At 50.1% G+C, this 27091-nt stretch overlaps 1 protein-coding gene across 1 annotated transcript in view; it reads right to left on the bottom strand.

Moving 5' to 3' along the window:
* Positions 1–22171: 22171 nt before the first annotated feature.
* LOC147676740 (serotransferrin-B-like) overlaps positions 22172–27091 on the bottom strand; it is a 95149-nt gene continuing 90229 nt past the window's right edge. The window contains exons 7-8 of the mRNA XM_086945564.1: positions 22543–22607; positions 22172–22407 (exon numbers count right to left, since the gene is read on the bottom strand). Coding sequence (XP_086801690.1) covers positions 22172–22407; positions 22543–22607 — 301 coding nt within the window. The remainder of the gene's footprint in view (positions 22408–22542; positions 22608–27091) is intronic.

Raw genomic sequence — 27091 nt, 5'->3', positions numbered from 1 at the left:
GCCGCCGCCTCCCGCCGGAGCCGGAGCCCAGAGCTTGACAAGACCCAGACTGCCAGACTTCTCACCGCCCGATCCACAGTCCTTGCAAAGAAGGGACCCGTGGAGGCATCGAGAGACGTGGGACCGGACATCTCGGAAGACCCCCGAAAAGCTGACTGCGCAGCACCCGAGGCACCCTTGATGCTGTGCTTTGGGGATTGAGAAGCCCCACAACCGAGTAGCCTTTGCACTGAAGATCAGCCCCCCAGCTTCTCCACGATCTGCGTGGGGCCCTTTTGCATTGTGCCGCTCGACGCGCCATCCCGGCCACTTGCCACGTGGTCAGCGGCCATCTTGGCGACGAAATCTACAATTTACACTGTGGGTCTGGTTGCTCCAGACATGCCCTGGCTCCTGTAAAAAGGAGCACCCGCTCTGACCTTGCTGGTCCGAGTGATAAGCCTTTTTCGATTCCTGCATGGCTTGCATTAGCCAAGGCCTGTTTGCTCTGATCAAATTGCCGACACCGCCCTCAGCTAGAACCTTTGTGGGACAGCTAGTGACCGACACCTGGACGTCCTCGACCTCTTCGTGTCCACGTGGCTGCAGAGAGAAGCTACACCTCATCGTCTGTTTGCACCCGACATCGCCTGGTTCCCATCTGGTTCCGCGGTAGTCACTGGCTAGTGACTTTGAACATTGTCCCCTCTGCTTTCAGGTCTTCACCACTTCAGATCCACCCTTGGATCCACCGGAACTCTTCACATTGAGCCGCCTGCAGCATCTTCAGCTTCAAGCACCATCGACCTGCGTGACGAAACCCGACACTACTTTGCACCTGTGCACCCGCTTCCTGTGGGTGAGGTAACTCAACAACGCCGGTGTTCCAACACTGGTACACACCTCTAGTGTCTGTGTCTAAAGTTTCACTCCTCTAGGTCACTCGGAAGGTTCCTAAAACACTAACTTTGTAACTTTTACGCACCATAGACAATGCATTGGTGAATGCGTGCACTTTAAACACTGCACCCGAGTCCCGCGGGCCTTTCCCGACTTAGTCACTGCTAGTCCCGATCAGCTCCAGCGATTCCCAAGGCCCTAGGCCTATTTCCTTTTCGATTGGTATCTCTTATACCACTTTCTTAATATATGGTTTGAGTGGCCACCCGCCCTCATCCATATTGTGCAACTTGTGTGTATTTTAACTGTGTTTTGTTTTAACGCTTGTGCTTCTGTGCTCATAAAGAGTATAGGGGATATTTGTAGTTAATAAATATATATATATTTTCAATATATATATCTGTGTAGTGCCCTTACATTTGGTATTCAAGGGGGTTGTATATGGTAAAACAGCTTGCTTCACATGCCTTTCAGAGTTTAGCCTAAGACTGGCTGCTTTGTCCACGCTACCACTTGGATAGCTGGTCTATAAGGTTGACTTACAACCAATCATCATAAGGGTTGCTTGGCATGGTATAAGGTGATCACTAGAATTAGTGAGCATCACATACCATGCCAACTTCTCACAACATGGAGCAAGAGACAGGAAGCTTATGCAAACCTCATCAGATGAGTCTCAGTATCCGGTTCAGTGCATATTAAATGCCGAAGATGTAAGGCCATGTTGATTATGTAGAACTATCCAGTCCATGTTCTGTTACATCCCTGCATTCTGAGTGAGAGCTACCCCTGTGTTTGTTGAGTTTTATGAGTAGTGAAACTGCTTCCTTAAGGGTAAAACCCTGATGTTTTCTGACCCTAAGGGAAAATTGGAGCCTGGCCAGGTGGAGCATTGCCTTCTGGATCCCCATTTCTTGTTGCTTTTCCTTATAACTGAGGCAAATTCCTGTCAAGCGTCTTGTGCATTCTGAGTGAAGCCCGGGAAAAATGACAGGGCCATACCTTCATAGTGAATGTTATCTTTTTCTTATGCAAGTCTCAGTATGATGCCCCTGTCCCTATAAGTTAGGAGTTTCGCAATGATGGGGCATGGTGTTGCTCCATGTATCGGTGTGGGGGTTAGCACATGGTGTGCTCTTTCCACCACCTGCATGTGTGGTCCGCACCAAAAATGTCCCAGAGAGATTTTTCTAAGTAGTCTTCCGTTCACCTTATTGCCATCCATTTGGCCACATCAAGGGTTCTAAAGATGCTCCTATAAGTGTACTTCCAAATTCTTTAGTTTGATTTTTTCAATTTCTGAAGCTATCTCCTTTAACGTCGTGGTGTGCTTTACCAATTCATTTTCCACATCTGAAATTATGTCAGTCATATCTATATGCCCATGTTGGCCGTCCATATTTTCCTTCATGTCATCTAATCAACGGGTAAGTGAGCCTATTTTGGAATCAATTGTTGATAAGCTGGTTTTCATCTCGCACAATAGTTTGGTGACCTCATGGGAAGAAAGTGAGTCCCCTCCCGCTAGCTTCCCATCCCCCATATCCTGATGATTGGATTCCTGCTGCTGTCTATAGTTTTGAGGGCCTCAAAATTCAGGTGGGATTGATTCTGATTTGCCACTGGTGAAAGAATTCACGACAAGAGGGAGTCAAGACGCAGCGATGAGAGGACTGCAGGATGCAATGTGGAGAGGATGACTCCCACGTCCCAATCAAGAGCGAGCTATCCAGCAATGTAGAGTGGTGGCAATAGCAACTATGACGGCAAGGTTTGCACTTGCCCGGGGCTGAAGCCCTGTCATCAGTAGGTGCCTGGCCGGCAGCAATCTATCAAGGGGCAAGAGTCGCTATTGGTGTGCCATACGAGCTCTGATGGGCAAGGGAACCCACCAGAGCGGTCCACAGTTGATGTGCACCTCGAACAAGCCCTAAAGTGCATTAACCATAGCCACACTATTAAAAAGAAATGTGTTTTATCCAGGTTCTCCCTGTGCCCATCTAGCAATGCAAATCTGCACTTGGGTTATCCCAACAATGTTTTTAGGTCCCTTAGTGGAATAGATCTAGCCGGCCATGACTCGCCTAGTCTGCCAGGATTTTTGCAGGGCATCAACCATGTGTCATTCGCTCTTTTGTGTGGTGTGTCTTATGCGGCCCAGCTCCTCTCACCACCGCACACAAGCAAGCACGATTGGGCTGCAGTTACAGCCCAGTCTCACACGCCAATCTTCTTCTCTCCTGGTGTATAGTAGCTGTACCCCGGATCTCCAGGCCGCTGCAAGTGCCAGCAGTCACTGTGCTGCTGATGCGCACTCAAGCCCACCAGCTCTGCAGCACTATGGGCTTCCCCAAATGTTCATCGTCTTGGGCAATCATAGTACATGCGACAGCAAGACACTGTACCTTCATATTTCTGCAGGACATTAGCTATAGCTCTCCTAGTAGTTTCAAGGAGCTGCCTCATTGAAGTGAGCTCTCAGGCACTCCCCTCAGAATAACTAATTATTGAGGCACTTATACTCGAGTCCACTGGGATTATGCGGAAGGGGAGGGCAAATTATGTGGCAGTGTTGAGTAAATTATGAGGCAACAAAAGGTAAATTATGCATAGTAATGCCATCCAAATTATGATAGTATTACTCTATTCTTTTGTCATTTTTACACTTCTGAGCACTGTCTGGGCATTTTTCCAACACCCAAATATAGCAATAAGCAACAGAAAGGTGACTAGAGAACCTTTTCAAAGGGTCTTCCACTGCGTGGTAACACATGTCGCTGATTACAACTTTTGAACCGTTTGAGCTAGACACAATTTTTTGTTAAATTCAGCAGATTATGCAGTAGATGATGGATTATTTATGTGGCAAATCTATAATCTGAAAGAGACACGTTAGTGATAGATTCCTTACCTTAGAATATCCCCAGGCGTCAGACTGGATCCGGAAATTTTTGCGTAGCAATACCCCTGCGCGCTGGTAGGCGTCGTCTGCGGCTCCGCGTCCGTCGTCGGCGTCGTGAGCGCCGGGATGACGTCATCGGAGTATATAGACGGCGCCCATGCGCGCTGACGTCAGTTCTTCTTTTTTCCGCGCCAGCTAGCGCAGATCCGGAAGAAGCTCTACCCCCAGTCACTTTTTGACTGAAAACTTTTTCGATCTTTTTGATCCTCTATTTAGTCGATCCTCGACTATCGGTGCCAGGGATGCCCGGGTTCAAGCCTTGCTCGAAGTGCGGCCGACCCATGTCGGTCACGGACCCCCATCGCCGGTGCCTGAAGTGCTTAGGCCTCGACCACGACGATCGAACCTGCTCCGACTGCCGGGCCCTGACGTCGAAGGCTAGGCGGGAGCGGTCCCGCAAGCGTCTCGAGCTGAGGCAGTCGGCCCCGCGCCGCTCCAGGTCCCGGTCCCGGTCCCACGGGAGGTCGAGGGATAGGTCGCGAGGTCGGAGTCATCGACGTTCCGGGAGTGGACACCGATCGTCTGGTTCCAAGTCCTCAGGTAAGAGGCATGAGAGGTCGGAGCGACACCATCGGTCCTCCGACCCGCCCCGTCGCTCGCACGATGCGACCGGGGACTCGGGCGACACCGCCAACGCGGCTCCGCGGGAGTCGCAAGCGTCGCCGCCTGCCCCACACCTTCGGGTCCCTGGGCACGGCGCGTCGCAGGAGGAGGTCGAGAGGTACCTCATGGCCATGAGGGCCCTCCCTCCTCAGTCGGTTCCCGTGGCGCCTTCGGGCCGATCGGCTCCGTCTGGAGGTCCTTCCGGGTCGGGCGCTTCGGCCCCGACGACGTCGGGTGCTTCGGGCCCGGCGCCGCTGGCGACTTCGGTCCCGGCGCCGCGCGACCTCGCTGGATCCGGCTCCGGATCCGGGACCCCGCCGGTCGACCTTACGACCTCGCCGGCGCCGTCCCTTCAGGTGTCGTCCCCGGCAGCCGATGTGGTTGCCGACCCCAATGCTTCCTACGGTCCTACTCAGGAGTCGGAAGGGCGCCGCTGGGCGCCGATTCCGTCGGCCTTCGGAGAGTTCTATCTCCACGAGGAGGCCCTGGCTGTTAATCCTGGTCTCCAGGAGCCGGGTGACGAGGAGCAATGGGAGGGGTCCGAGGACCCTCTGGCACGTGATTGCCAGTCACATCAGGACTGGACATATGAGCTTGGGGAGGCCAGTGGTATTGACACCTCGCCAGACACTGGATTTACGTCGCCCCCGACTGTGGCTTCGGAGGCGGGTTCTGCTTACAGTGTAGTGTTGACGAAGGCAGCTAAGGCCCTAAACCTTCAGCTCCCCGTCGCGGCCGTGAGGACTAATCTCCTCACTGAGGTCCTCAAACAGCAGTCCGGCTCCGCGGAGCCCCTCCTGCCGTTCAACGAGGCCTTGTGTGACGTTCTTCTGGGCACTTGGTCCAAGCCCGCCACAGGCCCCCCTGTGGACAGGAACGTGGCCAGACGCTACCGCCCGGCACCGGGCGACCCTTGCTTTTTGTCCACCCACCCCACCCCCGAGAGTCTGGTCATCCAGGCCTCCAACTCCCAGACCGCATTCCCGTCGGCCCCGCCCGACAGGGAATCCAAGAGATATGAGCAGTTCGGGAAGAAGGTCTTCTCGTCTGTGAGCCTAGGGCTACGGTCAGTGAACACCAACTGTCTCTTGGGCCGCTACACCCACACTCTGTGGGACACGGTTGCGGAGGTGCTGCCACAATGCCCTGAGGAGGTCAGGGCTAAACTCAGCCAAACCCTTGCGGACGGCCGAGATGCGACACGTTTTTCTATCCGGTGTGGGCTGGATACCACGGACTCACTGGGCAGGGCGATGGCAACGACGGTGGCGGTTCGACGCCACGCCTGGTTGAGGTCCGCCAACTTCTCGGCCGATGTCCAGGCCACCCTCCTGGACATGCCGTTTGATGGCCGTCGCCTCTTCGGCGACAAGGCAGACCATGCGCTGGAACGTTTCAAGGACTCCAGGGCCACGGCCAAGTCCTTGGGCCTTACGGCCCCACGCCAGCAATCGGGTGCCTTTCGCTCCTTTCGTGGCCACGGAAGGGGCGCCCCACCACGGGCCGCCAGCCACACGCCGCACAATGTCCAGCAGCGCGGTGGCGGACGTGGGAACCGCCGCGGCGGTGGTCGGGGTCAGCGGCGAGGCCAGTCCACACTTCCCTCAGCAGCCCCCGCCTCAAAACCTTCCTAGTCCGAGTTTTCAGGCCCATGTGACGCCTGTGGGAGGCAGGGTTCGCCATCACCTCTCCCACTGGCATACAGTCACTTCGGACAGGTGGGTGCTGCAAATTGTCCGAAGGGGTTTCTCCCTCCCCTTCGAGTCTTCCCCTCCATCCATGCCACCTCAATGCCACCGTGTGTCGGGGGATCACTTGCGACTTCTGCAAGAGGAAGTTTCGGCCCTCTTGGCCAAGAGGGCCATCGAGCGCGTTCCTGGGCCAGAAGTAGGACGTGGCTGTTACTCCCACTACTTTCTGGTACCCAAGAAGGGCAAAGAGGGCCTACGCCCTATCTTGGATCTGCGGAACGTCAACGGCTTCCTCCGTACGGAGAAGTTCAAGATGCTCACTTTGGCTCAGGTCCTGGCTGCCCTGGACCCAGGAGACTGGATGGTAGCGTTGGACTTGCAGGACGCCTATTTCCACATCCCCGTCCTGCCGGCCCACCGGCGTTACCTGCGGTTCACGGTAGGCCACGAGCACTTTCAGTTTACCGTGCTCCCCTTCGGCCTTACCAGCGCCCCACGGGTGTTCACGAAGGTGATGGCGGTGGTCGCAGCCCTTCTGCGCAGGCAAGGGGTGTCAGTCTTCCCCTACCTCGACGACTGGTTGTTGAAGGCGGGCTCGCCCCAGACAGTCGTCAGCCACCTCCAGACTACGGCCGACCTCCTGCACTTGCTGGGGTTCTCCATCAATGTGCCGAAGTCACACCTGTGTCCCTCTCAGAAGCTCCTCTTCATCGGAGCGGTTCTCGACTCGGCGCAGTTTCGGGATTACCCACCCGAGCAGCGGGTTCGGGATATTCAGGCTCTGATTCCTGTCTTCGGGCCGTTATCCCGGGTCTCGGTCAGGTTGACGCTGCGGCTTCTGGGACTGATGGCCTCCTGCATCCTTCTGGTGCGTCACGCCAGGTGGCGGATGCGGGCTCTGCAGTGGGACCTGAAGTTTCAGTGGGCCCAGCATCAGGGCAACCTGTCCGATCATGTCCTGATCTCGGAGGGCACTGCGAAGCAACTGCAGTGGTGGCTCACGGACCGCGACTGGGTCAGTGGCAGACCCCTCTCCCTACCCCAGCCGGAGCACGTAGTTGTGACGGACGCGTCACTCCAGGGCTGGGGAGGCCACATGGGGGAGGCGGAGATCAGAGGCCTCTGGTCTCCGGCGGAGTCCCGGCTCCACATCAACCTTCTGGAGCTGCGGGCGATTCGTCTTGCACTGAAAGCATTCCTCCCCTCTGTCAGGGGGAGCGTGGTGCAAGTGTTCACCGACAACACCACCGCCATGTGGTACTGCAACAAACAGGGCGGAGTGGGGTCGTGGACCCTTTGCCAGGAGGCTCTGCGCCTCTGGCAGTGGCTGGAACATCAGGGCGTGACCCTGGTGGTTCAACACCTGGCAGGCTCTCTGAATGCCAGGGCGGACGAACTCAGCCGCCGGTGCATGATGGATCACGAATGGCGTCTGAACTCGGATGTGGCGCAAGGTCTCTTTCGACAGTGGGGAGAGCCTTGGTTAGATCTATTCGCCACAGAAGAGAACGCGCAATGTCAGCAGTTCTGCGCGTTGGAGTTTCCAAGGCGGCACTCGCTCGGAGACGCTTTTCGTCGCGAGTGGAGCTGCGGTCTGTTGTACGCCTTTCCGCCTATACCACTTCTGCCCAGAGTGCTGAAGAAGATCAGGCGCGACCGGGCCCAGGTCGTCCTTGTGGCTCCGGACTGGGCACGAAGATACTGGTATCCCGAGCTACTCAGCATGTCAGTCGATCCCCCGATTCGTCTGCCTCTTCGGGAGGACCTTCTGTCGCAGCAGCAGGGGACGGTCCTGCACCCGAACCTGTCCAGTCTCCACCTACAAGCTTGGAGATTGAGCGGCGGCAGTTGAGGCCATTTGACTTGCCTCCCGAAGTCTGTGATATCATTCTGGCAGCCAGGCGTCCCTCCACGAAGTCGGTATACGCCTGCCGGTGGAACAGATTTGTGGCATGGTGCACAGCAAAGGCTGTGGATCCTCTCTCTGCACCCCTTTCGGAAGTGCTGCTCTTTCTTCTTTCCCTTGCCCAGCAGGGCTCTGCTCTGGGCACTCTTAAAGGGTACCTTTCTGCTCTATCAGCCTTCTTGAGGCTACCAGATCAGCCTTCTTTATTCAAGTCTCCTATTGTAAGTAGATTTCTGAAGGGCATCACGCACATGTTCCCTCCTGTTCCCTTCGTGATGCCCCAGTGGGACTTGAATCTTGTTCTCACCTATCTGATGTGTGCTCCCTTTGAGCCACTTCATAACTGCCCTCTTCGTCTCCTTACTCTAAAGACGGCCTTCCTGGTTGCCATCACCTCTGCCAGGAGGGTGAGTGAGCTCCAGGCTCTTTCTTCTTCTCCACCTTTCCTGTCTGTTCATCCTGATAAGGTGGTGTTGCGTACACGACCTTCCTTTCTGCCCAAGGTTGTCACGGCCTTCCACATCGGGCAGTCCATCACTTTGCCCACCTTCTTTCCGCCTCCGCATCCCTCGAAAGAGGAGGAGAGGCTCCACCGTCTGGATCCAAAACGTGCGCTCTCCTACTACCTAGACCGCACTCGCCAATTCCGGGTGGATGACCAACTCTTCGTTGGTTACGTGGGCGCGAAGAAGGGGAAGGCTGTACACAAGAGGACCATCTCTAGGTGGATCATCTTGTGCATCCAAGCATGCTACTCCATGGCGAGGAAGGAGCCCCCGGCTGGATTGCGGGCTCACTCCACTCGGGCCACGGCAACGACAACTGCCCTGGGCCGCGGTGTCCTCCTGCAGGACATCTGTCAGGCAGCCACGTGGGCCTCGCTGCACACGTTCGCAAGACACTACTGCCTGGACAGTCAAGTCCGGAGGGATGGCTTCTTTGGCCGTTCCGTCCTCCAGGACTTTCTGGTGTGATATTGGTTCGCAGACCCACCACCGGGGTTGATATTGCTGGGGTATCTATTCTAAGGTAAGGAATCTATCACTAACGTGTCTCTTTCAGATGCACAAGTTACTACTTGTGTAACGATATATCTGTAAGAGACATTAGTTAGTGATAGATTCCTTACCGCCCTCCCATCCTCCCCGTTCTGCAAACCGATATTTAGGGTTAAGGTCATCCCCTTTCAGGGCCCTAGTTTCATGGCACCAGTGTTAGTTCTATCATGGCTCTGCGTATCTGGCGCGGAAAAGCTGTGTTATCAGAACTGACGTCAGCGCGCATGGGCGCCGTCTATATACTCCGATGACGTCATCCCGGCGCTCACGACGCCGACGACGGACGCGGAGCCGCAGACGACGCCTACCAGCGCGCAGGGGTATTGCTACGCAAAAATTTCCGGATCCAGTCTGACGCCTGGGGATATTCTAAGGTAAGGAATCTATCACTAACTAATGTCTCTTACAGATATATCGTTACACAAGTAGTAACTTGTGCATCATGCTAACATATTGCGGCCGCACAATCCCATCATTCCAGTGGTTCTACTCGTAACCAAGGCCAAATTAAGGAAGCTTGCTTCAGTAGCTTCAAATTTAGCCATCAGGAAAAAAAAAGTCTTTATTGTTCAAATACATCAACATATCTAGCTTTTTTGCTTCATTTTCAATTTATTTAGTGAATTAGTAAAGGAAAATTGTGTTGTTAAAAGGATGAAGGTGAATAATAAAAACAAAGGTTTGGATAACATTTGCAGTGTCTTGTTTTGTTAAGCAATGTTCTTTTATGACATGACACGGAATGGGGAACCCCTTGTTGCCATGGATGGTTGTAGAGATGTCCGTTGACAGCTGCCTGCCTCCGGTGCTGGATGGGGTCTTCATGATTTGTAACCTAATAAACCTCTTAACTTTACTATGGCCTCCTGTTTCCTTGAAGAAACCGATCTTACATTTGGCGACGATCAGAACATTAGGAGACGTTCCCCGTTTACCTTTGTAACCTAATAAACCTCTTAACTTTACTATGGCCTCCTGTTTCCTTGAAGAAACCGATCTTACATTTGGCGACGATCAGAACATTAGGAGACGTCCCCGTTTACCTCAAAGAGACCCAAACGCACCGCTTGCAAGAGTTCCTCCAGTCTCTCCTGCTGACGAGTCCAGCATGATTTGGTTCCCGAGAGGATGTCTGCTGATGCCTGCTGTGTCGCACTAGCCTCAGTGAACCGGTCTGTCAATTCAGCCGATTTTGGGAGCGTCCCTGGCTCTTGTGATCCATGAGGACATCGCGTGCTCTTTTGCGTGGTACAGCTCGAGGTGGTGGAACCTGCTGGTGAAGTAACTACATTCTGGCAGGCCCTCCTGGGACTTTGACGACACCACCACACATCACGTGAGTCTACTGGCTGCTAAGGTGCACGTGACTGTTCTGTCGTCACACGTTACCTCGCAACCATTTGTACTGCCTTCCGGCTGTCATCCCAGTGCGTTAATATGTCAAAGACGCTGTTCTTTATCATGTGGGCTCATGGGTTGCTAGGATACGAGTTGGATTTCTCACCGTCACTCATTGCCACACAGCCGCCCTTCATGCATCACAATCTTTTTCTGCTTTCAGCGCCATCTTGTGGTTGGCTTGACACGCGTAGCTGCGCTTCACCGCTGACATGCACAGCCTTCTCCACCCTTCGGCGGGTACCGGTGTTCATCCGCTGACACGTACAGTTTGATTTTTCCTTTGGCATCAACATCGTGTCTTTCTTCATTGCCGACATACACAGCATACTTGCAACTTTCACAGTACTGTTCTTCGTAGCTTTGGAGTGAAGCTGCTACTGATTATGTGGGAAAATATCTGCTCTGGCTCTGTTGTTCAAGTTTCAATTTCCTGCCAATTTTAAAAGGTTTTGTTGCTATTAATTCTTCTCCTTTATTGGTTGCCTTCAAGTTTTGCTAAATGAAAAATTTACCTGCTCCCCCGTTCTTATCTTTCCCTGAGGAGCCATCTCTTGCTTGGTTAAAGTGGAAAAAGGCTTTTACACACTATGAGAGAGTGTGTGGTACATCTCGGAGGGGCAAGAGGTTTTCGAGCACCTTCCTGACCTCTCTGATGCTGCTAGTCTAAATGAATTTGAGATACCAATAATAACGCTGGATCTGCATTATTTACCTAAGAGAAGCACTGTTCTCGAGAGATACCATTTTGGAAGGAGGATGCCGACACAGGGAGAAACAGTGGAGCAGTACATCACAGAGTTACACAAACTTGCATCCACGTGCAATTTTGCAGCATCTTTGGACGAGAAACTCTGAGACCAATTTATGTTGGGCTATAGAATCGATAAAGCCAGGGATAACTTATGGCAGAAAGATAACCCATCCTTACATGAAGTTGTTGTAACCTGTGTATGTTTATCTATCTTCAACAAATGGTACGTTCCATTCCCCCTCCCTGCCCCAGCCTCTTGGTATCTTCCCCCCAGTCATCCTTGGAATGTTGACCTATTCCTGTCAGTGAGGAGAGCAGGGTGACAGCAATAAAGAAGAGTTTACTTACAGCTGGTTCATTTGTCATCATTACAACACTGGCGACGACGGGAAGAACCTGGCGCAGGGGGCCCAGCTGTCACCTCCCCTTTCAGTGCTCTCTCCAACCTGTGCAAGAGTGATGCAGTGAAGTTCGTGCGAGGTGAAAATGATGTGAAAAGTTCAGTTGGTGATTTCTGTTCGACGGACTGGTGGCCGAAGTATACAGGAAGGTCTGTCAACTTGCGATTTCAGGAGTTTTACTGAAGAAAAGCCGTGATAAAGCCACTTGTGTCCATCTATAAGTGCCCTCAACAGATATTTCAGCTGTCGAAGTGGCGGAATGCTACAATTATTTATGAGGTGCCAGCTGATCCGAGCGACCTTCGAAATCTGCCCCGTGAGTAAATGAGGGCAAAAGGAAGGTGTGACAAACTCCAGCCAGCGCAGGAAGAAGGAGTGAGTGCGAAATGATGAGATAAGAAACGTCATTTGCAAACGGGTCAGTGCTATATGAGAAAGAGACTTCTATCCCGATTCTGACTGACTGGAACGGGTGGAACTCGTAGGCATCTTGGTATTGGTTGGCGTGACACCAGCGGACTGTGAGGAGACGAAGTGCCGCTTTTAGAGACGCTTTTAGTGTACATTGAGTGCTTCAGCAAAGCAATTCTCGTGAGGAAGAGAGGAGCGCGCAGGCATTCTCTGAGGTAATTAATTACCGAAGGCGGCACTGTCTGGTTCTCTGTGAATGGTGAAGCTGTGGGAGTCTCGTCAGTGAAGCGTTGCAAATACTTTCCCTCAGCACGCCTCTCGTCAGTTCACTCGAGCGCCAGCTGCGTGTCAGGGGTCTAGTGATTGCTGTGCAGCTAACATTTCGCACTAGTGTGCCCCGTAACGTTCCTTCCGAGTTAATTGAAGAGGTCGATTCCTTCAGGGGGCAACTCGGGGGCGCTACTATCCAGCGTGGAGTTTTTTTCCATTGAAGTGCTACAAGCCGTTCCCTCAGAGCGCCTCCGTCATTTCACTAGTGTTCCAGCGGGTGTCTAAGTACGTGTCATTGGAGCCCTGCTGTCAGTTTCCCCAGCTGGACTTTTGCTCAGTGTGCCTCTCGTCCGTTCAAAGTGCACCTACTGTGCCCATCAAATCCACCAGGGGGCAGCGTTTTGGTGCGAGTGTACCGGTCAGCATCGGTGTTTCGTTTTCCTCAAGGCACTTCTCGTCTGTTTCCCGGCACCCCAGCCTTCCCAGCGTTGGTCCTGTCTTCCGGCCATATTCTGCTTCGCGCCAATTCACAAGTGTTCCTACCAGCATCATTATCTCCTGGGCACTCGTAGCCAGCCTCCCGCCCCTGCGCTGGTCCTGCCTTCAAGCAAGCCATATAAAACTGTTCGTCCACACCGTGTGCATCCATCCCAAGAGGACAGACTTCAAAAGCGTCCACGCCTTCAGGCAAGATTTTTTTGCAAGTTGGTATTTTCAACAGTGACAACTATTGTTACGGCCGAACTATAATAACAAGTAGACCATACTGTCAACTGTTCTTTCCAGTATCTTGCCAAGGGCAGTCCTCCAGAAAAACTGTGTACTTACCTCATCTTCACATCTACACCTGCCCATTTGAATTGTGAAATGGTCTCAACTTGACAATGGTGCTATTTGATACGTGTGTAACTATCTTGGCTGATTTCTGATTTGTGTTCTTTGTCCATTTCTTCATCCATTTCTTGGGGGGGTTTTATTTTTTTTCCTCCCTGGTCTGGTGTAAGCTGGGGAAGATCGTAAATTTCTCAAGTTCGTGGCGTCAGTACACAACTAGATAGCATCAGTGAGTAATCTAAAGTACATTTTAAGCAGTATTTCATAGAGTGGTTTTTCCTACCTACATTTTATTACCTTGGAGGGGTGTTTTTCTTGTAATTTTGGGGTATTTGTGAATCAGTCTTACGTTATACTGTGCAATTGTGACAAGTGCACCTTTTTGAGGAGTTGTGATAGTCAGGTAATCCAGGTACATCTCTCCGTGTACCGTGCTGAGCGTGACATTGTGAGCGTTTCGAGTGACGGTTGTGACTTTCCACTAAGCAGCGCAGGTGTTGGGGAACCTCCCTATCAGTGTCAGGGGTAAGAGGTACTTTGCTCTATGTCCTAGGTCATGTAGCTGTGCTCCTCTACCATTAGTAGTGTTGGTTCACCTTGTCAGAGGAAGTCCATCTACCCCTCTGGGTGACGACCTTTCCCTCTACATAACTTTATTCACTGTTTTCTGTAAGCTATAGTTCAAGTATCTGAACATTTTTAAGGACCTCGAAGGTTCCCTTTCCACCTCTTTCTGGTGCAGTGGTGCTTATAGCTGCTAACTTTCCATATGGCGGCTTCTTCTATGAACCCCCCCCCCCTCCTTCCTAAATGACATCGGCGATCCAGTTATACACTGGAAGGATTGGATCAACTTGTTTGACTCATATCTAATAGCCATAGGGGGGGAAAAATTCTCAGCGGTGCGGAAGCAGCATGTTTTGCTTCACAATCTAGGAGTGCAAGGGAGGAAAATATATGACACGCTCCCAAACCCAGCATTAGAAGATGACGAGTTAGATTCAGATGTCTTCAAAATTACAAGGATTAAACTAGAGACTCATTTTGGGGACAAGGTCAACGTTGTGCTTGAGCGTCACAAGTTTTTTTCACGAGTGCAGGCGAAGGGTAAATCCATAACTAATTACATTGCCGCTCTCCGAGGTCTCACACAGCTGTGTGAGTTTGGGGAGTTGAATGATTCCCTCATTAGGGATCAAATGGTGAGGTGCACCCACAATCCGAAGATAAAAGAAAAACTTTTGGCTAAGAATCCCTCGTTGAGGGAAGCGGTGGCCATCGCACACTCCATTGAGCACACCGCAAAATTCATCCAGGAAATGGACCAACCAAAAGAATCCATGGGGGGTGTGAATAAAATCAAAGGGTTGGTGTTAGAAGATAAAAGAGAAGGAGAAGATAACAAGATCAAATCTAAAGAGGTAAAGAGTGATAAGCCCTTTAATGTCACTGAAGGGTTGAAATGCTTCAGGTGCGGAAGCAATAATCATCTTGCTAATAGTATGCATTGCACTGCTCGAAATGCCATGTGTATGAAGTGTAACAGAAGGGGCCACTTCGCAAGGGTGTGTAAGGAAGGGGAGAGAAGTCAAGTCAGAATGGTACAAAGCGAAGAGGTGCAGGATTCTAATTTTGTGTTCTAATAACCTTGTCTACCTGTTCTAGGATGAGGTACCTTGCGTGCAGTTTGGAAATGAGGGTGGGGTGGTCCTTGTTTCGGTTGATCAGGGTCATGCCTCCCTCAGCCTCTCCTCTGCCCCATGAGGTGTTGGTTTTTAGGGTCCTCATCCCTGCGCGTTACTGTTATTGTGTGCCAGTTATTTCCCTTCCCCCCCCCCCTTGTCTTCCCTTTTCCCCTTCCCCTCTCTCTCATCCCTTATTCTCTTCGGTCCAAGGGAGATGTGTTGCAACTTAAGCTGATATGGTAATGCTTTGTTGGTTCAAAGGGAGATGTGTTGTAACCTGTGTATGTTTATCTATCTTCAACAAATGGTACGTTCCATTCCCCCTCCCTGCCCCAGCCTCTTGGTATCTTCCCCCCAGTCATCCTTGGAATGTTGACCTATTCCTGTCAGTGAGGAGAGCAGGGTGACAGCAATAAAGAAGAGTTTACTTACAGCTGGTTCATTTGTCATCATTACAACAGAAGTGCTTACCATAGCTAAGACCCACGAGTACTCCAGAGCCTGTATTGACATTATTCGGAAAAATGATTCCTCAACCAAGAGTGATGTGAATGAAGTTTTGGTTTTTAAGAAGGAAAAAGCATCTAGACCCAATATTCCTGTGAGGTCTGAAACCAAAACTTCCAGACCGAAGGATTCCCAGGCCAGGTTTTTCTCTGGCAAATGTTTCAGATGTGGCAATCCGGGTCATATGGCTGAGTTTAAAGCTTGTCCAGGTTGGAAGGCCACTTGTAGTGTGTATGGACGCAAGGGCCACTTTACCGAATGTTACAGATCGAGTAAGGGTCAAAAGAAGATCAGGGAAGTTGATCTCTTTGATGATGACTTGGATCTCAAGGACATGAACATATGTCATGTCAAGGGATCTAATTGCGAGGGTCCCATGGAAATTGTGCTAATCAATGATGTCCCGGTGAAGATGTTGTTTGACTCAGGAGCCAAAGTCACTTTAATACCCAAAATCTTCTTTGAACAACATCTAGTGAAGAAAGTAAAGTTATACATACCTGACATAAAGCCAAAGGGTTACGTTGAAGAAGTAATTGATCTTCTGGGTTACTTTTGGGGCACTGTTGATTTTAAGGATAGGATCATCCCAGGAAAGGTGTATGTAACTATTAAGCGTGATTCGCTTATCAGTTGGTTTCACCAACAGGATTTACATGTGTTATTAGACCATAATGAGATTCCCCTGTGTGCCTGAAGGAGATCACATCTTGTCAGTCAAATTGCTGAAGGGTGGAAAACTTGGGTGAAAGAGTTTCCTGAAGTGTTCCACAGCAAACTTGGGTGTCTCAGAAACTACGTACACTACATCAAGGTTAAAAGTGGCTCTACGCCAAAGGTAGCCAAAGTTCCGGGTGTCCCTCTTTTGGCAAAAGAAAGTATGAAACCATAAGATGATTGCCAATGGTATCATACAAGAGGTTGAGGCTATGGAGTGGCTGTCTCCGATCGTACTGGCCCGCAAGGCCAATGGCGAGGCTAGATTTCAGGGAACTCAATAAGGCTGTAGTAGTAGATCATTACCCTCTTCCCAACATTAGTGACATGTTGTGCTCACTAGGTGGGGGCGAAGCATTTCTCGTCCCTTGATTTAATGTCAGACTGCACCCAACATCTCAATATCTTACGGCCTTCGTAACACCTTTTGGCACTTTCAAATTATTGAGGATGCCTTTCGGCCTGATCTCCACCACCTCTGTATTTCAGAGAGTCATGGAGAGTATCTTGAGGGGGCGTGGATGGTGTGAAAGTCTAGCAAAACAACGTTCTGGTATTTGTTGTAGACACCACAGAGCATGATAGCAGAATGTGAGTGGTCCTAAGAAGGTTGTGTGATGCTGGTCTAACCTGGAGGGCAGTTAAATGCTGATTTCACGTGGCAAAAATTGAGTATCTAGGACATTTGTTGTCTGTCAATGGCATCAAGCCCAAACCTGCCCTGGTCAATACTATCAGCAATATTAAGAGTCCCCCAGGACAAAGTGGAGCTGGTAAAATTTCTAGGGACGGCTGAGTTTTATCATAAATTCATCCCCAACTTTGCTGGTGTAACGGAACTTTTGATGAGTCTCCTAAAATAAGGATGTGAGTTTACCTGGAGCGAGTCTTGTGATGATAAGTTTAACAATTTGAAAGTGTGTCTGAGCAAAGCCCCTAACCTAAGTAGTTTTGACCCGAAGGAAATGTCTCTTTTAATGACTGATGCCAGTTCGAAGGGTCTGGGAGCTGTGCTCCATCAGAGTTCTGGTGGTGAGGAGAAACCGATCTTGTTCTTGTCCAAACCCTTGAGAGATGAGGAGTACAATTACTCCGTCATCAAAAGGGAGACCCTTACCATATTTTGGGCCGTCCGTAAGCTGTGAAAGTTCCTGTGGAGTTCTAACATCACTATAGTGACTGATCATAAACCATTGAAGGAAGTGTGTTTGAGGAAGGGCATTGATCTGGTGTCTCACCGACTATGGAAATGGGTTGTAGCTCTACAGGAGTTTGATTTCATAGTTTCCTGCCTCCCTGGAGCCGTTAACTTGTTGGCTGACTGCCTATCCAGGTTAGGAGATGTCCATGATGACTGTGTGGCAGCCGCTAGTGAAGGTGATTGGTTTGGAGAGGAGGAACTTGAGGAAGAGGTTGACGTTTGTCTCATCAGTGAAGGCATCATCTCTGAGAACGAATGGAAGGATTCCTTGGCCAAGGATGAGTTGCTGCAGAAGGTAGTGACCAAGGTTTTGGGTGAGTGGTGCGACAAAAAGGATTGTGGTGAAGATCTCAAGGTGTTCTGGCAGGTCAAATAGGAATTATCTGTTGTTGATGGCATTCTCTTAAGAGGTAGTAAATTAATTCCTCCTCGTATTCTCTGGGAATGGCTCTTGGCGAGTGTCCATGCCAGTCAGATGGGAATTGTATAAAATAAAGAAAGGATTAGAGAAGTGTATTGGTGGCCTGGCGTGGCTGTTCATGTTGAGAGAGCGGTAACAAATTGTGCAGAGTGTGCTTCTAGTGACGAGATTTTTAAGTGCAGGACTCAACCCATGGTAACGAGACAGCCGTCTGAAGGGCCTTGGTCCGATATATCCATAGGCATTCTAGGTCCGGTAAAGAAGAATGTGCGTGAGCGGTATGTTCTGTTTTGTATGGGCATGCACGCATGGTGGCCTGAAATAAAATAGTGATCTCTACAGAGTCAACTGCCGTTATTGATTTTTTGGATGAACTGTTTGAGAGGGAGGGTTTCCCTTCCTCTTTATTGTCTGATACCGACATTCAATTTACCTTATGTATTTGAGGAGTTCTTATCTTTAAGAGGTATCATACATAAGAAAGCAGCCCTCTATCATCCGGAGATCAATGGAGTGGTTGAGAGGTTTGTGAAACTCTTGAAGGAGTCTTTTCAGCAGGGCTGTGCAGCAGGTTTAGACTGGAAGGTATTTATGAGAAAGAAGGTTAGGGAGTATAGGTTTACTCCGCACTCTTCTACAGGAGTTTCACCTTTTCGCTTATTTAAAGGAAGAGTGGCTAATACCGAGGTTTGTCCCTCATGGGTACTGTCTAAGAGGGCCATTGTTGATAATAATATTGGAAGTGTGGAAGGATGGAAATAGAGAGAGAAGCAAGTTGCAGAAAAGAGGAAGATTTGGTTTGATGACCGAAGAGCTGTGAAAGAAACTGCAGTTTCTGTTGGGGACTGGGTTAAAACTAAGTGTCCTTGCTTGGGCACAGGTTGCTCCAAATTTAGCAAGCCCTTCAAAGACATCAAGCTGTTTAAGAATACCATTAAGACCAGTGACCGCAGGGTCTGGAATCTTAACAGGGTGTGCAAATGTCTTACCTTGAATTTACCCAATTTATACGCCACCACCTCTGGGTTGAGCTCTGCAGAAAGGAGCCAAAGGGAAATCAGACGACCTGCCAGATTGTATGACTTTGCCTAAGGTTTTATACTATTGGGTTTCTGTGTTTTTCAAACCTGTTGTTCTTATACCATTCTGCACCATGGTTTTGCTTATTTCGTTATATTTCGTTGCATATTGGGAGAGAGATGATGTAGTGTCTTGTTTTGTTAAGGAATATTCTTTTATCACATGACACGGAATGTGGAACCCCTGGTTGCCATTGATGGTTGTGGAGCTGTCAGTTGACAGTTGCCTGCCTCCGGTGCTGGATGGGTTCTTCATGATTTCTAACCTAATAAACCCCTTAACTTTGCTACGGCCTCCAGTTTCCTTGAAGAAGCTGATCTTACAACATTGTTTTATTATTATGAAGAATAGCATGGAGGATACCTATTGAGCATTGCTTAAATTTTGTCAGAATAGAGGAAGTAGTAACTGTCATGTCACATTTAGAAATATGATTTCCAATTCAACCTATTTATAAGGTAAAAGTAATTAGGATGCTTATAGTGTGTTATTAATAAACAAGTGTTTACATGAGAAGATTGTACCTGATAAAAAAGAATTGTATACAAATTAAGTAATTCAAAAACAAATGCTTAGTGACTATGCTATTAAACCAGAAAAAACATCTCAATGTAGAATTCTAGATTTACATTTTGTATTTAGTTAAATTTAATAATTAGGTTAGGGTGTTAACAAAAATGTAAATAAAAGATGAACTTATATAGAATGAAATTTAAAAATTATTAAATGATAAAAAGGGCAATGATGTATTGAGAGGAGTTATTTTGAGGCTGATCAGTTGGATACACAGAAATGTATGTTATTTGACAGGTAAAAGTTAAAAGAATATTGAGGTATAATTTTATGTGGGCTTGAGTGCACAATGCAATGTGTCACTAGTATTCAAAATTGTTAACTTTTTAAGTTATTAATTTAGTTATGTTTTTTATGTTCTCTATATGTTACCTTATGAGAGTTGATATCCTGATCAGTCATTCAGTGATAGGGGTATTTTCAGTTTACTTTAATATTCAGTTATACATATATCATTTGCTATTCAATAACACATTACTGTGCAAAATGTGTAGTAATGGACAATACTAAATTTCAAAGGAGGGTCAAGGGTAAATAGTTTAGAGACCGTCGAGGTTAAAACCCCTACTCAAGCTACTAGAAACAACAAACAAACCTGACAGTCTATAATTAAGCTGAGTCAAAAGTGTTCTTACCGAAAAAACTAGTCTTCAAAACTGGACATGCCCTGGACCAGCCTTAAAGTGGTCAAAAGACACTATTAATGTAAACAAAGTCCTATCAGCCCACCCTCGTGGCGGAGCATCTTCATTTAGGACATATGAAACCTGGCGGGTGCCTAGATGAATTGGCAGGATGACATATGCCCAAGGTTCAATGAGAGATAGTGTCCTCGCCACTGGCGGTGCTGGTACAGTGCAGTGCAGTGAAAGTGGTGAGTGATGTTAAAATGACTATCCAGACAAAAAGAGTTTTATTTAGTATTCACCTGGACGCCAATTAAAAACGAGTGAGAGAACAGTGTGAAAAAAAAATCACTGTATTCTTTGCTAATTGGTAAAATAGGCCAACATGTTTCTGCCTTAAGGTGAAAAGTCCACCGGCATTCTTCAGGGCCAGAGATGTTTATCCTGCTACTGCAAAGTCGTACTCGAACTTGAAGTGTGAAGTAACTTTAAAGTGAAGAAATGATATATAGTGACTTAAATCGTCAATTGGACGATCCTACCGTATCCTTGTCAATTCTATGATAAGTGGAGGATACATTCCTGTAGGGAAAGAAAAACACAGAGACACACCCACTAATTATTATGTTAATGTGTATGTACAATGCCAGGAGCCATAGGGGTCCTGGATCAAGTCATTCAGCAAGAAACAAAACAACTCAGCTAATCCAAACTTCAATTGAGTGGCCAATAGTATTAAGATATCGGTTGCCCGGAGGGTCAAACAACATCTTATGATTATTCAAAATTAATCCATAATTTGACTTACCCAGAAAGTTTTGGGAGTACAGCCTCACCTCACTTGGCAACGACTCAGAGTGATGAGGCCCCGCTCTATGCACAAAAAATAATAAATATAATATATATGAAAGGCACAATTGAGAAGCCTCATAGAAGTCTTATACCATTGGTATCTACTGTTATGTGCATAAAACTAGTTCGTAATTTGCCCGAAATATTCACTTAGCCCTGACATCCATGGTTAGTGAAGCATTTGAGAAAAGAAGGGGTTTGTAGAATATTAATGGAGCATGACCTTAATAAGTCCTGCTAGGATGACGTGGAAAATCCACTCAATTGTCTATCATGGTCCATATGGTAAGGAGATGTAATATATTCTTACAACATCTTGTCAGTGAAGACAGCCCTGTTCTCTCTGTTGATTATTGGTCAATACCCTCCCTCACCCTTGTTCTTAAAAAAATGTTGGAGGATTGATGACTATGCAGTTCACCAAGGTTAACCTGCACTATGCTGTTTTTAAAAAAAAAGGGCTTGAGAGATGTTAAATACAGATATCATGAGCCAAGGTAGTCTTGGCTAAAAGGGACTCTCAAGGGAAAAAATAGACAAATCAGGTCCTAGTGATCCGTAACAACCCGCAGCACACTCACCTCTCCGTCGGTACCCCTCGGCAAAGTCCTGAGCCGAAGAGGAGGCACCGACGAGAGGCGGAAGCCGTGTTTAAATACCCGCGTTGATTGGGGCAGAGAAAGGCGATTGTCCACAGCTGTCGACATCGATGATGTCAACCCGTTCAAGATCCGGGCAATGTATTTAAATGCGCATGCGTGAAACCCAAAGCGGGAGCTGCGTACAGAAGACCTGGGCATGCGCAATTACAGCCTCGCCTTTGCGTGCGCGCATGCTCAACAACTTAACACTAAAAGGTAAACAGCGGCGCATGCCCGATAGCTGTTAAGCCGGTTCCGAGTTCTAAATGGATGTATAAAGTGATCATAGCGGTATACGCTTGACCCAAAGGCGTACAAAACAACGCCCTGGACCACTTTAAGGCTGGTCCAGGGCATGTCCAGTTTTGAAGACTAGTTTTTTCGGTAAGAACACTTTTGACTCAGCTTAATTATAGACTGTCAAATGTGTAGTAATACCATGTGAAAGTCACTACTTTCTTAGGTAGTTAAATCGATCTACATTTGTTCAGACAGTGAAAATACGTTCAACAAATATTTTTCACAGTATTTGGAATCAAATAGGAATTTGGGGGCAATACCTGTGAAAGTTCAAATTAACTACTGGGCACTCTCTAATGTCTTTGCATACCTTTGAAATTGTTTAACTCTCAGAGTAAAAGCCTTGTTCGATCACATTGTGTTTCACAGTGATTTAAAGCTGTCACCAATACTAATGTACTCTAGTGTATTAAACGCATTATCACTTGGAAATCATCTTGCAGTATACAGACCTGCTGGGCATTCAGAATTCGGGCAATCAGGTCTCTCTTTTCAGGGAGGGACACCACAGCATGGGCGGGCACTTCAGCCAGGTTACACCGTCGGTAGTTGCTAACTGCAGCCCGAGTGCCATCACAACAGAGTAACTCAAAATCAGAAGGTTTTAAGCTTTTTGCCCAAGCAGCCGGGTTCCTACCTGTAAAGTAAAAACAAAACATTTAAAACTGCAAGGTCAACGGTGACACGCAGAATATCGCAGCTGTGCGTTTGTGTGAGAACACACATACTTGATTCTTTGGAGATTGCTCCAGCAACTGCTGCCATTACATACCTTGAGTATTTTCAAAAACGGTGGTATGCTTTGCAAATGCTACATCTCCCTTCTCCACCAGGCACCTGTCAGAAACCAAACAAAGATGCTGAAGCTGAAGCAGTCACATTTTGAATCCCGTATTTACTGAATTTTGTCCCTCAGTGTCAAAAAGCATTAGCTGAGGGTGTCAATAAAAATGTTTCTAATTAGAAGAGACGATTGATGAGAGAGTGTAGTTTGTGATTTGTGGAAGTGTTTCTTGTGCCTCAGTCAACTATAGACTGCAGTTTGTTTCCCAATTGTCCTCAGAATGGATTTGGATCAAGTAAGATGACTCACCTCCATATTGTTAAGAGAAATGATTAGATCTGAAAGAGACACGTTAGTGATAGATTCCTTACCTTAGAATATCCCCAGGCGTCAGACTGGATCCGGAAAATTTTGCGTAGCAGTACCCTTGCGCGTCGGTAGGCGTCGTCTGCGGCTCCGCGTCCGTCGTCGGCGTCGTGGGCGCCGTGATGACGTAGTCGGAGTACTTAGACGCCGCCTCCGCGTGCTGACGTCAGTTCTTCTTTTTTCCGCGCCAGCCAGCGCAGATTTATTTTATTTATTTATTTTATTTCTTTCGATTTGTATAGCGCGTTATAACCCAGGGGTCTCTAAGCGCTAGTCCGATAAACACCGCAGGAAACCTGAACAAGACACTTCCCAGAAATTTATAGCCCACCCCAGGCCTTCTGGAAAAGAACAGTCTTCAACCTCTTCCGAAAGGACAGCAAATTAGGTTCTTTGCGCAAGTCCGCCGGTAGACTATTCCAAACTGCTGGGAGGGTGTTCGAGATGGCACGACCGCCCACTGTCGCCAATCTAAAACGTGGTTGCGTGAGAAGGGTTGCCTCAGCAGATCTTAGCACCCTGGCTGGTTTATATGGAATCAGGCGGGTCTTAATGTACCTTGGTGCCTTACCATAGAGAGATTTATGTGCAATACATAACCCTTTGAAGAGCACCCTCTGCCTTACTGGGAGCCAGTGTAGCTCACGCATAAGAGGGACACATGCGTGCTCCTGGGTTTCTTATGAATGAGCCTGGCGGCATCATTCATCACCATTTGAAGTTTATCCAGGAGTTTTTGGGGTAAACCCAAATAGAGCGAGTTGCCGTAGTCCAATCTTGCCAGAATCATTGCGGAAACCGCCCGTCTCAATGTGGAATAGGACAGTAATGGCGCAAGTTTTCTGAGTTGACGGAGCAGGCCAACACAAGTTCCTACCACCGTGGTGACTTGTTTCCGCATAGAAAGTTTGTCATCCACATGGATGCCTAGGCTTTTTACTGCCTCAGCCGGCTCAGGGGGCGGTCCAAGTTCCCTAGGCCAGAATCCATCATGCCATGGATTGCCAGCGATGGTAATAGGTAGAACCTCCGTCTTGTCCGGGTTAATTTTTAGGGAGTTCAGCGACATCCAATTAGCTGTATGCTTCAAGATGGTTTGCAGATTTGCTGGCGCCCCAGGAGCATTATCCATTTGGATAATGATTTGGGTGTCGTCAGCATAGTTGTATACCTGACAATCCATTTGATTCAGGAGTGCAATCAATGGTTGGAGATATAGATTGAATAACAAGGGCGACAAAGCCGACCCCTGTGGCACTCCACATGAGATTGGTGTTGCAGTAGAGAGCAATTCTCCCAGCTGAACTCTTTGTGTCCTCCCTTGTAGAAAAGAAGCAAACCAGGCGTGGGCTGTGCCCTGGATGTCGAAGTCCCTCATCCGCGACAAGAGTTGTTTGTGGCAGATCTGGAAAAAGCAGTTCCCTAGTCATTTTTTGACTAACTTTTTGGATCTTTTGATCTATTTCGAAGTCTTCACGACTCCGACGGTGCCGTTAGGGATGCCCGGCTTCAAGCACTGCGACGAGTGCGAACGCCTCATGTCGATTACGGATCCGCACCGCCTGTGCCTGACGTGTTTGGGCGTCGACCATGACGACGAGGCCTGCTCCGACTGTCAGGCCCTCTCGAGGAAGGCCAGGCGGGAGCGGTCCCGCAGGCGACTCGAGATCCGCCAGTCGGCCCCGCGCCGTGTGAGGTCCCGGTCCCGGTCCCACGGGAGGTCGAGGGACAGGTCGCGGGGGCGGAGCCGTCACAGCTCCGGGAGTCGGCGCCACTCCTCCGGGTCCAAGTCGTCAGGTAAGAAGCATAAGAAGTCGAAGAGACATCATCGCTCTTCCGACTCCCCCCGACGCTCGCGCGATGCGACCGGGGGTTCGGGTGACACCGCCCACGCGGCTCCTCGTGAGTCGCGGGCGCCGCGTTCGGCTCCATACCCCCCGGTCCCTGGGCTGAACGCGACGCCGGAGGAGATAGAGCGCTTCCTCATGGCCATGAGGTCCCTTTCTTCTCCGACGGGTTCCACGGTGCCTTCGGGCCCAGCGAACCCGTCAGGGGGCCCTAGTGGGTCGGCGACCCCGACGCCGTCGGGTGCTTCGGCCTCGACGCCGCCGGCGCCGCAGGGCTCCACAATCCCGACGCCGCCGCTGCCCTTGGGCTCGGCGCCGCAGGGTTCTGCGGTCCCGGCGTCGTCGGTGCCTTCGGGCCTGACGCCGCAGGGTGCCGTTCGGCCCTCGTCGGGCGTTGGATCGTCCCCAGTGGACCTTACGACCCCCCCCCCGGGGTCGGTCCGTGTGGTGTCCCCTCCGGCGTCGGCCTCGGCCTACGCCGTCCCCATTGCCTCCTCTCTATGGGTTCCGGCGTCGGGACGGAGCCTGTCGGCGCCGATCTCGACGCCGGTCGGGGAGTTCCATCCCTATGACCCATCCTCATTCACTTACGACCCTGAGTCTCAGGAGATGGGGAAGAGGAGGATTGGGAGGGGTCTGAGGACCCTCTGACAAGGGAATGTCAGTCTAACATGGACTGGACAGGAGACCTTGGGGAGGCCAGTGGCCTGGACACCTCTCCAGACCCTGGATTCGTCTCTCCTCCTTCCGTGGCTTCGGAGGAGGGCGCGGCATATAGTGTGGTGTTGATGAGGGCTGCTAAGGCGTTGGACCTTGAGATCCCCGTCGCGGCCGTGAGGACTAACCTCCTCACTGAGGTCCTTAAGCCGCAGTCATGCTCCATGGAGCCTATGCTGCCGTTTAATGAGGCCTTGTTGGACATTCTTTTGGGCACTTGGTCCAGGCCCGCTACAGATTCGCCTGTAGATAGGAACGTGGCCAGACGCCACCGCCCGGCTCCGGGCGACCCATGTTTCCTGTCCACCCACCCCACCCCCGAGAGTCTGGTTATCCAGGCCTCTAACTCCCATACCGCCTTCCCGACGGCTCCCCCTGACCGGGAATCCAAGAGGTACGAGGCCTTTGGCAAAAAGGTATTCTCGTCCCTTAGCTTAGGACTGCGGTCTTCCAACACCGCATGCCTCTTGAGCCGTTACACCCATTCTATATGGGAAACGGTGGCGGAATTGCTGCCAGAGTGTCCGTTGGAGGTACGGGCCAAACTCGGCCAAGCCCTAGTGGAGGGCCGGGACGCAGCGAAGTATTCGATCAGGTGCGGACTGGATACAACTGACTCGCTGGGCAGAGCGATGGCTACGACGGTGGCGATTCGACGCCACGCCTGGCTCAGATCCGCCAACTTCTCGGCTGATGTCCAGAATACCCTCATGGACATGCCGTTCGATGGCCGTCGCCTCTTTGGCGACAAGGCAGACCACGCGCTTGAGCGCTTTAAGGACTCCAGGGCTACGGCCAAGTCCTTGGGCCTCTCGGCCCCGCGCCAGCAAGTGGGTGCCTTTCGCTCCTTTCGTGGCCAAGGAAGGGGCATCCCCACGCATGCCGCCAGCCACTCGCCGCAAACTGTCGTCCAGCGCGGCGGCGGCCGTGGAAACCGCCATGGAGGCGGTCGGGGAGGCAAGCGGAGCCAGTCCACACCTGCCCCCGCAGCATCCGCCTCTAAGCCCTCCTAGTCCGTGCTTTTCGGCCCATGTGACGCCTGTGGGGGGCAGGGTTCGCCATCACCACTCTCACTGGCGCACAGTCACTTCGGACAGGTGGGTGCTGCAGATCGTCCGAAGGGGCTACTCCCTCCCCTTCGAGACGACCCCTCAAGCCATGCCACCGCAACACCACCGCGTATCGGGGGATCATTTGCGGCTCCTGCAGGAGGAAGTTTCGGCCCTCTTGGCCAAGGGGGCCATCGAGCGCGTTCCTGGGCCAGAAGTAGGTCGTGGTTGCTACTCCCACTACTTTCTGGTACCCAAGAAGGGCAAAGGGGGCCTACGCCCTATCTTGGATCTGAGGAACGTCAACGGCTTCCTCCGGAAGGAGAAGTTCAAAATGCTGACACTGGCTCAGGTCTTGGCTGCCCTAGACCCAGGAGACTGGATGGTAGCGTTGGACTTGCAGGATGCGTATTTCCACATCCCCGTCCTGCCGGCCCACCGGCGTTACCTGCGGTTCACGGTAGGCCTCGAGCACTTTCAGTTTACCGTGCTCCCCTTCGGCCTTACCAGCGCCCCACGGGTGTTCACGAAGGTGATGGCGGTGGTCGCAGCTCACCT

Source organism: Lissotriton vulgaris, chromosome 12 (assembly GCF_964263255.1).
Source record: "Lissotriton vulgaris chromosome 12, aLisVul1.2, whole genome shotgun sequence".
NCBI lineage: Eukaryota > Metazoa > Chordata > Amphibia > Caudata > Salamandridae > Lissotriton > Lissotriton vulgaris.
This window is presented reverse-complemented; position numbering and strand designations above follow the sequence as displayed.